Source organism: Polyodon spathula, chromosome 4, assembly GCF_017654505.1.
Source record: "Polyodon spathula isolate WHYD16114869_AA chromosome 4, ASM1765450v1, whole genome shotgun sequence".
In the NCBI taxonomy this organism is placed as follows: Eukaryota; Metazoa; Chordata; class Actinopteri; order Acipenseriformes; family Polyodontidae; genus Polyodon; species Polyodon spathula.
The window spans coordinates 17,080,944-17,093,162 of NC_054537.1; the positions used below are offsets into that span (position 1 = coordinate 17,080,944).

The window sequence follows — 12,219 nt, forward strand, 5'->3', positions numbered from 1 at the left end:
CTGAAAATATATTGGAAAGAATAATACAGTTGCATTGTTCCAGAGTTCTGTTATAACCAGGTCTCTAAATATTGAATTGATCTTCAGCAGGGATCAAAGTCCTGCAATGAAATAGAATGGACTGATAGAGTCAGGGTAGCCTACTGCTGGCCAAAGAGATTGCAAGTTGAATTCCTTCCTGTGTTCTTACTCCTTATACAGAAATGTAGTTAATGTCCATATGGGTTGTGTTCTTAGCATCTGCAGTTTCTAAAGAAGATATGAACTTTGCAAAAATCAACCCAGGAATACGGTCCAAATTGTAATTGTTAAATATTACAATATGTGTTTCAGTATAGTTGTAATAACTTTGAATTTTACATCTCAAAGATTGCTCCAAACTGTTCTCTTTCTAAGATGTCGCTTGCCTCCAGTTGAACATGTGATGTACTTGTAAACATTTTGTATTGAGATCTTCCTGTAGAGATTTTGAGAGTAGGTCTTCATTATACTGTATTATCAACACTTTTTTGCTAATCCCTTCTTGTTCTCTAGTCTAATCTTGAAAAAGAACACATGGCATGAATGTTGCCACTCAGGAGCTATCAAAGATACTGATTTTTGGTATAGTAATTTACAAAAATACTAACATACCCCAAGTTATTCTCCATTTGTCAGTTTTATCAATGCTGTGGATTCTGAGAAAATGTTGGAAATATCTCCAGTTAATGTTAAAATGTTGGCTTTCCTCCAGATTTTTTAATTTTTTTTTTTATCACCAACAACCTGGTGTCCTCTCTTTTCTATCTGAAATGGGAAGTCATCAAGGATGCCTGCAATGGCCTCTGCATATTGGCAACACTATTGCTTGCATATTTGATCTCACAATGACATCTAAGGAATTGCTGTGAAAGAGGCAGGCGCCAAATCCCAACAAAATGCTTACTGATAGTATCCTTTAGCATTGCCTGTTACATTTACAAAGAAACAATACATGTTTCCAGGAAATACATGTTACTATTTTCAAGCTAAAAAATAATTTGGTAAGTACATTGTCTGGTTTTATGTAGGGAAGTTAGTACATACAGTATGTATGTGACACATACGTTACATACAGTAGAGAGTGAGAACTGCTTACCTAACTGGGATGAATCTTCTAAGGACATTTTTAGAAAGTATTTGAGGGTTTTGTAATCCTAGTGCAATTACAGTACTGTTTGTCTGTCTGTATGAATGTGTGTCTGTACATATCTGCATACTGTATGTATGTCACTCTTACTGTGATTGTAGGTCATGGGGAACATGATGCTGACAGCAGTATAGCTGCTCTGCCTGGGCCGTTTCTAACGAGTTTCTGTAACTGCTGATAATCAATAGTCACAGCACTAACTGCTTTTAGTGACAACTGTTGACTTAACTTTACTGTTGGCATTGATAGGGAATTGAGTAAGTGTATCTCCCCCAAAATCAGTAGGTGTCAAGAGCACCGAATCTTGTGTAGAAATACAAATGCACATTACAGTGCATCAGCTTCTTCAGGATTTGGTGTGTGCCAAAATAAAGCATTGCTTAAGAAAGAGAAGGCTGACAAAATCACAAAACATGACAATAGTAATAATTGGATTTAACATGGCATACAGAAATATATCATCAAAAAGTGGATTTACATGCAGGCTAACATCCTATTGTTATTCAGAATACTTAATAGTTGGAATAAGTGCACAGAACATTCAGAATAAGAGTAAGAATAAGAAGAGTATTCAGGTTAAGATGTGTTAGATACAGAATTAGTAAACTATTGTAGTCATAAGAACATAAGAAAGTATACATACGAGAGGAGGCCATTCGGCCCATCTTGCTCGTTTGGTTGTTAGTAGCTTATTGATCCCAGAATCTCATCAAGCAGCTTCTTGAAGGATCCCAGGGTGTCAGCTTCAACAACATTACTGGGGAGTTGATTCCAGACCCTCATGATTCTCTGTGTAAAAAAGTGCCTCCTATTTTCTGTTCTGAATGCCTCTTTGTCTAATCTCCATTTGTGACCACTGGTCCTTGTTTCTTTTTTCAGGTCGAAAAAGTCCCTTTGGTCGACATTGTCAGTACCTTTTAGAATTTTGAATGCTTGAATTAGGTTGCCACGTAGTCTTCTTTGTTCAAGACTGAATAGATTCAATTCTTTTAGCCTGTCTGCATATGACATGCCTTTTAAACCTGGAATAATTCTGGTCGCTCTTGTTTGCACTCTTTCTAGAGCAGCAATATCCTTTTTGTAGCAAGGTGACCAGAACTGAACACAATATTCAAGATGAGGTCTTACTAATGCATTGTACAGTTTTAACATTACTTCCGTTGATTTAAATTCAACACTTTTCACAGTGTATCTGAGCATCTTTTTGGCCTTTTTTATAGCTTGCCCACATTGTCTAGATGAAGACATTTGAGTCAACCAAAACTCCTAGGTCTTTGTCATAGATTCCTTCTCCAGTTTCAGTATCTCCCATATGATATTTATAATGCACATTTTTATTTCCTGCGTGCAGTACCTTACACTTTTCTCTATTAAATGTCATTTGCCATGTGTCTGCCCAATACTGAATCTTGTCTAGAACATTTTGAATGACCTTTGCTGCTGCAACAGTGTTTGCCACTCCTCCTATTTTTATGTCATCTGCGAATTTAACAAGTTTGCTTACTATACCAGAATCTAAATCATTAATGTAGATTAGGAATAGCAAAGGACCTAATACTGATCCCTGTGGTACTCCACTGGTTAACACACTCCATTCTGAGGTTTCTCCCCTAATCAGTACTTTCTGTTTTCTACATGTTAACCACTCCCTAATCCATGTACATGTGTTTCCTTGAATCCCTACTGCGTTCAGTTTGAGAATTAATCTTTTATGCGGGTCTTTGTCAAAAGCTTTCTGGAAATCTAAATAAATCATGTCATATGCTTTGCAATTATCCGTTATCGATGTTGCATCCTCAAAAAAATCAAGCAGGTTAGTTAGACACGATCTCCCTTTCCTAAAACCATGTTGACTGTCTCCCAGGATACTGTTACCATATAGGTAATTTTCCATTTTGGATCTTATTATAGTTTCCATAAGTTTGCATATAATAGAAGTCAGGCTTACTGGTCTGTAGTTACCTGGTTCAGTTTTGTTCCCCTTTTTGTGGATTGGTATTACGTTTGCAATTTTCCAGTCTGTCGGTACAACCCCTGTGTCAAGAGACTGTTGCATGTTCTTGGTTAGCGGTTTGTAAATAACTTCTTTCATTTCTTTGAGTACTATTGGGAGGATCTCATCTGGCCCAGGGGATTTGTTTATTTTAAGAGCTCCTAGTCCCTTTAACACTTCTGACTCGGTTATGCTAAAGTTATTTAAAACTGGATAGGAACTGAATGACGTGGGGCATGTTGTCTGTATCCTCCTTTGTAAAAACTTCTGAAAAGTAATCATTTAATATATTTGCTATTTTTTTTTCTTCATCTATAATTTTGCCGTTTGTATCTTAGACATTTAACCTCCTCTTTGAATGTTCGCTTGCTGTTATAATATTGGAAAAGCATTTTGGAATTGGTTTTAGCCCCTTTAGCAATGTTCATTTCTATTTCTCTCTTGGCCTTTCTAACTTCCTTTTTGACTTGCGTTTGCAGTTTCATGTACTCTTTCTGTGTACTTTGTTTTTGGACCCTTTTTTAACGCTCTGTAAAGTGCCTTTTTTCGCTGAATATTTTTTTTTTAATTGATCTATTAAACCATTTTGGCAATTTAGTTTTGTATTTAGATTTGTCTACTTTAGGGATGTAGTCAAGGATTAGAAAACCTGTGTTAGCCTCTGTTAGGCAAATAATAGCACTTCTGGGGGTGCATTTTTGTGTCCCTGCAAAAAAATGTATAATGCAGATTTTAATTTAAAAGCAGCCTGCAGTTTTAAGGAAATGCTTATGCTGCGTTTTTTAATTACAAATAAACAGCCTGTGTTGCCCGCAGCTGACAGCCTGATGTTGCAATACTAAACAGAAATGCAGTGCATTTACATAGATTACTGGATAACCTTTTTAAATTCCCTTCTAACTGCTATATTGAGAGAGCTGGATTGAAGCCCTGTACCTCAGATACTGTTCAGCAGTAGGCTGTGTGTGTACTTGTTATAATTAATACATTAAGGTGACAACATCAAATTACTCCTGTTAAACTAGGCTTGCTTTGTGAACACTCTTGTAATTCTGTCATTGCACATGCCCAAGGTCTATGGTAATTTGGATATTTCTGTCTGCATGTAAACATGGAATAGCGGTGGGAAACGCATTGAAAAGAATACTTATTTTGAATACTCATTTTCAGAGTACTGAATTACACAGATTATTAAACTGACTGTCAAGCATATAAAAAATATGTATAATTAATATTATTACTATTATTCAAAATAATAACACACAGGTGATAGGATCATATCTAATTTAATATTCATATTCTGAAGTTTTATTTACAATTTATGTGTCAGTATTAAGAATAGCAAAGAAGGAATTATTCGTTACAAATGGGTTTGGTCTGCTTGTTCGAAGCTCAACGGGTAAAGCTAGTGTGGCAGGTTGTAACATATGATTGACATCACACAGCGAGGCAGAGATTAGGCACTATAGCAACAGTTTGACAAAAGACAGCCCTTTATGTTTTTACACAATTGAACCTGTAATATAAAAACCCATAGATTTTGAATAAATATTGGAGCCACAGAAACATATATGCTGTAGGTGTCTCCTCTCAGAACCAGCCTGCCTAAAGGACAATTTAGGCTCTCCTGTGGTTTATTTAGATATATAGTACATTCTTTCCAGTGAATATAAAATGTTTAGATTTTGCGATCAATATACTTTTGTTTAGTTTAATGTATACTTTAGACAAAAGTTTGAAAGTCTGCAGCTGATTTAACAATGACAGAGAGCCTTCTATGTCAGTAGCATATACTTGTGCTGCTGCTGTGGAGGCTTAATGTATCGATCCCAGCATGTGGCAGATGGTTGAGACCCAGGGGAGAAAAAAGACAGAAAAACAGATGGCAAATCTCCAAGGATACGGGCCAATCTCAATGAGATGAGAAGAGTCGGCTAGTGTTTTCAGTGGACAGACTCAGGGGGGCTGACCACACGCTTGGTAAACAATAAACTGCCAGAAATAAATTAGCTGCAATAATAGGCCTCAGATTCAGGCAAAAGGGTAGTCAACTAAATAAAAATAAATTAGTTCTGGAATTAATGAAATAAATATTGCGCTAGATAAAGTCATTAGATATCAAAGTATTCATCACTACTTAAATATGTAAATAAATCTACCTGTATGTAGCAATATTTACAATGGTTTTATTATCTCAGAAAAATATTACAGTTGAAATGTACTGTATATGCGCCCCTTTGTATCTGGAAACAACACAGTTATAAATTGTATCCAGATGCCCTCTTGTGGTGAAACAAGAAACTGCAGATAAGTTATAGTTCGCTGTATTTGGTGAAAGGTACTCTAAAACTGAGTAGTCCCAAAATGCTGCTCATTGGGTTAATACAATTCCAATGTATTCTTCTCATTTCAAGAGTGTCCCAGGATATTAAATACAAAGTAAACTGCCTTATTCACGATTTACAAATCTATTATAATAATATGCATACATGAAGCACAACATAGCAAGCAAGGATAGGAAGAAATACATTTGTGTGTTTTATGGAGTGTGTGACAGTACCCCCAGAAAGCATGCTACTGGCTGTCATAGGAAGGAGCATTTATGTTTTAGTTTTTTTTTTTTTTTTTTTTTTTACAGTATCTGCCAGGTTAGGATCAAAGCTTTGCTAGGTTTAGCAAGATCCTCCAAGGGTTTTTAGACATGTACTGTAGGCCCCTCTTATATTTTATTTGATTTGATTTCATTTCAATAGGTGTAGAAGTTATTGTAGGTTTTAATGGAACATTAGATCGTATTACCACTGGGCTGTAATGATAAATAAGGCTTGACATTTAATTTGTTAAAAAAAAAAAAAAAAAGTTGTTGTAGCCACTCTTGCTGTAATTACACCTGTTTCAACTCTCCTTTTACAATTTAATTACATTTATTTTCATACTGCATGTCCCTTAATGTGGGATATTTAACTTAAATGGAGGAGTATTTTCTACATAACTTAATATAATAAGGGGACGTTGGAAATACAGGCCATCGATTGCCCCTGATATTGTATATATAGGAGATGTACGAAGGTTGCCTTTTAATAAAACTTCTCAGACTATTTTGATAAGTGCATGATACAAAATATATCAAAATATATCTCTTTGTTTTATTAGTAAATCAAATGAACCTGTATTTCAAATCTTATCAGCTTCAACTGTATGAAAGAAACTGGCTGAACAGATGGAAGACCCTCACTCTGCACGAAGGAGAAGGGACTATCACTAACATCAAGTGGAGGGCCAACCTGATTGCATGGGCAAACAGCGTGGTAAGTTTGTCTTTAACCTCCTTATGAATAACTTATATAGACACAGCTCGGTATAAGAACAAACAAAATGCGGTAAAGAAAAGAAAACCTGCTTCTTGTACTTGCTCTGAAAGTCGTATAATAACCCCACATTTCTGAATGCCTGTTAACATCTACTAAATGACACCCTGCTTTATCAGAAAGCGGAGCTTCTTTTGTTTGCATTCCTCAACAGTAGTGTCAGCTGCTTGCCAGTGAATTCTTCTGCTACTTGTAGCTTCAGGAGGACACACAGGCACAATAAAACAGACAAATGTTTATATCAGTTCATCTGTGTGACCATTTATTTTTGATAAGTCCATTAATCTGTCGATTTTTAGAGCATTGAAAATTGGTCCTAAATATTAAACAGTTTTTTTTTTTTTTTTTTTTTGCAGGGTGTGAAGATTTATGACATCAGCACAAGACAACGAATAAGCAATGTGTTACGGGACAATGCCAGCCTTCGCCCCGATATGTACCCATGCAGCCTTTGCTGGAAGGATAACACCACCCTTGTTATTGGCTGGGGAACCTCTATTAAGGTACCCCTGAACAAAGTGAAATTAAGCATCTCATTTGATGCTTATGTTTTAGTAAGTCCATTGTTTCTGCATCTATAGATGGATGCTGTTCTCTCATTTTGAGGAGTTTGAATAGCTAATATGGCTGCCACTTACTAGTAATGTGACTTTTTGGTTTTGTGATGATGGGTATTGGCTTCAACTTAGTACATAGCTGTATTTTATGATTCTATCATAAAATAAGTTAGTTTTGTTTTTCATCCAGAGGGGTCTTTCATTGATTGTTTCATTGAAATTTATTAGCGCACAAGTTAGGGGAATAACAGAACGGTAAAAGACAAACACTTTTTTCAGGGAACACAAAAAAGATGCAATGTCAGGAAAATACGTATCTGAAAGGACTGTGTTTTAAAATAAGTAGACTTCTAAGTAGTTGGTTTTGTTGGTACAGTACTATATTTTTAACAGAAGTAGTATTTTAATTCAGAACAGTATGATTCTGAAAATGTCACTTGCCAAATTAGACTACACATGGACTGTAATACGGTACACACTTTTAAATTCAGTATGTATTGTACTGGCATTATGTAAAATTGCCCATTAACGACCCAACAGCAAAATTAAATCTAAATGTTATCCATGCACAGAACTGTGTAAAACGTAAAAGTCAATGCAATTTAGCAAAAGATAAAAAAAAAAAAAAAAAACACACCAGTTTCCAGAATTAAAACAGCATCCAAAGACAGTATTCAAAATTCATAAGATATGAGCTCGATAAGACTCTAATGTAACAGTTCACTTGCAAATGAAAATGCACAAAAGCAACTTATTCTTAATACAAGGGCGGTAAAACGCGACTGACTTGTGTCTGGTTAACTGGCATCTGAGTGCTGACTGTACCATTTTTTTGTACACAGCTGTATTCTATGATTTTCTCAGTAAAGTTCCATTACCAATTTTGTCCAGTACAAATGTACCTTTTCACTGACACGCTTTGCCCTTGTCACTGATTTAGATAACACCTTTTTTATATTATGTTTACAAACCTTTCTATCAGCGATTCTTTAAAAAAAAAAATCGTCTTTGTTTTATTATATTGAATATTGTTTTTTTTCAGCACTACTAAAATTACTAATAAATATTTTCTGTTCACAACTTTTTATCTTGGCATATTTAAGGGAATCTAATAATAATAATAATAATAATAATAATAATAATAATAATAAAAAGAGCTGTAGGGCATCAAGTTTTACAGAATTGATTTTCTAATTTAGCAATTACATTAGGCCTGATCCTGTGGCAAAGGAACACTGGTTTGTTATCGCTGCAGGGCAGTTTCATAACAACAAAATACATACATTTGACCTCTCAATCGTTAATGTTGCATAAAAAAGAGGTACAACTTGTTTTAGCATTCAGTCTGCTTAGGTCAGAAGCAAAATTATCTAAGGCAAATGGCATTCACTGTTAGAGGCTGCAGTTTAGAAGTGTAGGGCTCTGTAGTCTATTATTCACTTGGATTCAATTCCACATAGATGCTGTATCATTTTGCTCCTGCTCAACTGAAGCAGATTGTTAGACCAGCAAAATAATGACGCAGAGTAGTCTCTACTGTGCTATCAATAGTATATATGGTATTCAGGTGTGGGGGATTGGTAATGGGACACCAGAACTCCATTTTTCTTTTATTTATGTGCTTATACAGTAGCTAACAACATAATTCCTTAAATCTAACATTAATTAAGCAGTCGTTTAGCAGACACTTTTATCCATAGCAACTTAGAGACAAGGGGGTGAATTATGCATCACAACTGCTGCTGTAGAGTCACTTAAAATAGGACCTTGGTTTTACATCTCATCCGAAGGATACAGGTCTCACTTAAGCAGTTTTGAAAGAAACACACATTTAAAAAATGATATCTGGTGCTGTACATTAGGTTAAAGAAAACACTTGGTTTGCTTGGATTATTTTCAAGTGCTCGCTGTGTTTCACTTTCGAGGTCAATGTACCTTTTGGTAAGCTGCTGGCTGATTAATAACAGGAAAAGGGACCTTGAAGGGGTGGGAATAATTCAAGGTGAAATGACCATGAATGTGCAAGTCTGCCTGAAAGCAAGGCATACAGATGTCTTTAACCTAGAACTTGTGCTATAAGATGTGTTTCCTTCAAAACTGCACATTTGAAATATACTTACCAGGTAAAAGTGCATGGCAGATAAGGTGTTATTTTAATAATAATAATAATAATAATAATAATAAATAATAATAATAATAATAATAATAATAAAAAGATGTAGCATAAACCATTGGCAGTCCCTTGCATTTACTGGATTTTGTAATAGTGTACATTTTCCCTAACATGTACAGCATTATGTAAAATATAAAGGCTGCATGTTCCTGTTACAGTATGTTAAGAAAATCTGACTTTAGCAGTAAAGTAGGGCAGGTTTATGGTTGGCAGTTCTGCACACTTTACAGATGATTCTCAAGAAAACAGACTTTTAGTGAGAAATTAATGAGCCATTCCTGCACTAATTTCTATGAAGGAATAATAGGCAGCAATTGAGCAATGGAGCATGTCACTGAATATGTTTTACAAAAATGTCAATTTTATTGTACTAATCAATCATACCAAATCCTGACTGAATCGTGAGGATAAGAGAGAAAAAAAAAAAGACCTTTCTTTTCCACCAGATTTGTGCAGTGAAAGAACGGGACCCAACAGAAGTGAGAGATTTGCCCAGTCGCTACGTGGAAATCGGTACTGTAATTGTTTTTTTTTTTTTTTTTTTTTTAATGTCAATAAACACTCTGCTGGTTCAGCTATGAAGTACAGCCTGACGTGCTGAAGCTGACAGTGTGACCTTCCCTGTTTGTTTATCCTGCCAAAGTGGAAGAGAGGGTTGTAGGTTCAGCAGAAAAGTGTGCTGCAGGCATTGTATTTTCTTCTTCTGTTTACTGTCTGCTTGCTGTAGTGTATGCTGACGTTCTGTTGCACCACATTAGCTTCCATGCCAGGCAAAAAAAAAAAAAAAGAACCGAACAGAAAAACCAGCTCTTAGCAAGAATGCTTCGGACATGTGTGCATTTAATTGTAAATTTAATTTGGGTTAAATATAGGTGGTGTCATGCATTAACAATTTTCAGTTGTCAGTCTGCTGTAGTTCATAATTGCAGATACTAATTAAACAGACAATTCAACCTTCAGTTACTGATTCACGCAAACAAAGAATTAATTAGTGTTAAGACAAGAAAAACAGACAAGATATTTGGTTTCGTTTATAAAAGACCATAATTGACATCTATCTATCTATCTATCTATCTATCTATCTATCTATCTATCTATCTATCTATCTATCTATCTATCTAAAAACTACAGTAAATACATAATCACATTCAAAAGTAAAACTCTTGAGTATTGCTGTAAACTAGTTCAAAGGTATTTCCACATAAAAGTATGCTATGTTTTCACAGCATGAGTAGATAAATTACCTGTCTAGTACTTTGAATATCACACCTGTCAACATATTTTAATTCTTCATATGTATTTTTCTCTTACACAAAAACTACTGTAAAGAAAATGCTTTATTAAAAAAATAGAGCTTTAGGCAGCTCACATAATGAATTGAGGTGAAAATTACAGTAAACTGTTACCACATGTAAAGCCAACAAATCAAAGGGAAAGGCTTGAAAAGTAGAAATCTAGGAAGAAAAAGAACTCTGCCATTGCACCCACTACATGATTTTGCCTGACTGCTTGTGAATGATGTGTAATGGGCATGAATATGTTGAACCTTAACTACCAGGAGAAATAAATAATTGAGGCTTGGTGGCACACTGCATTCATTCATTAGCCTGTCAACTCTATTGAGGTCCAGTTTTGACAGCGGCTTAGGTTGGAAGGGAAAGAAACAGTCACAATTTAGTCAACTGGAACCAACAGCCTACATTACAAATCCAAGATAGTTTGAGTCAGGACTGCATGTACAGGGCTTACAAGCAAAGGAGAGAAATCCTCTTCCCCTCAATAGTGTTCTTTGTTATTTTTTTCTTTACGCCAGTTTTATCTCTCATATCTGACACATTCTGGTATACGAATGTGTATAAATTCCATGTTATACTTCTGGCTTACAGAACATGATACATTCTGCCTCTGAATTTATTTGTAATGCTTTTTTTTTTTGTCCAGCATCCCTGCATGTAAATAAACCCAACCTCACATTTCCTTCCTGACTTTTCATAAGGGCTGCATGGTAGTAGGAGTTGGTGCTTTTCCACATTTCAAGAGATGGGTTTCGACACATACATTCCCAGCTGTTTTTATACACTACCACATGTAAATCACTGTGTGGACTGCTACAATATTAAATGGTACACATTCCTGAGAACTGCAGGCTCTGGAAATCTTAATTTCTCTTTTCCAGTGTCTGCATTTGATACCGAGTTCTACATCAGTGGACTGGGACCCCTCGGAGATCAGCTGGTGGTCCTGTATTACGTGAAGGAGATTTCTGATGAGATGGTAACAGCAGCTCTCACTTACACACATCTCCATTCACGAAACAGCCCAGTGTTAGACAAATGAAGCGTTTCTGTGTGTTTATACGCTACACTGTTTAAAAATATGTAAGAAAAGTACATGTTTAAGAAAAGCAATCTTATCTTTGAGCTGTAACAATATGGGTTTGCTTCAACAGTAGTGGTAGTGGAGGCTGGGGTATTTGACCTTGGCTTTTCTGTTCCACTGCAAGACTTTTTCTACCTAGCATTATATGATTACCTAAACTGGTTTTGTTCATGTTTATCAGAACTGAACAGCACTTTATGCAGTAAAAACACAGCAGTAGCAAACATAAATGATGGGTAATCACTGTATTAAGGAGGCATTGTTGTCCAGTGGTTAAAGTGCAGGGCTTGTAACCAGGTCACCGGTTCAAATCCCACCTCTGCCACTGACTGACTCACTGTGTAACCCTGAGCAAGTCACTTAACCTCCTTGTGCTTCATCCTGCGGATGAGATGTTAAATCAATGTCCTATTGTAAGTGACTGCATATATTATTATTATTATTATTATTATTATTATTATTATTATTATTAACAGACATACACAAAATTGCATTTACAGAGATGTCCCTAGATGGCAGCAGCTGCAGCATACCATCTTCATGTTCAGAGCTGAATCACAGCTCACAAGTGGGAAGCAATA

General features: G+C 35.6%; 1 protein-coding gene across 2 annotated transcripts in view; it reads left to right on the top strand.

Annotated features, from left to right (window-relative positions):
• Positions 1 to 12,219, top strand: part of LOC121314237 (vacuolar protein sorting-associated protein 41 homolog) — a 59,000-nt gene that overhangs the window by 32,175 nt on the left and 14,606 nt on the right. For both annotated transcript variants that reach the window (XM_041247272.1, XM_041247273.1), the window contains exons 8-11: positions 6,350 to 6,469; positions 6,886 to 7,032; positions 9,706 to 9,772; positions 11,436 to 11,533. In XM_041247272.1, the coding sequence (XP_041103206.1) occupies positions 6,350 to 6,469; positions 6,886 to 7,032; positions 9,706 to 9,772; positions 11,436 to 11,533 (432 nt within the window). The remainder of the gene's footprint in view (positions 1 to 6,349; positions 6,470 to 6,885; positions 7,033 to 9,705; positions 9,773 to 11,435; positions 11,534 to 12,219) is intronic.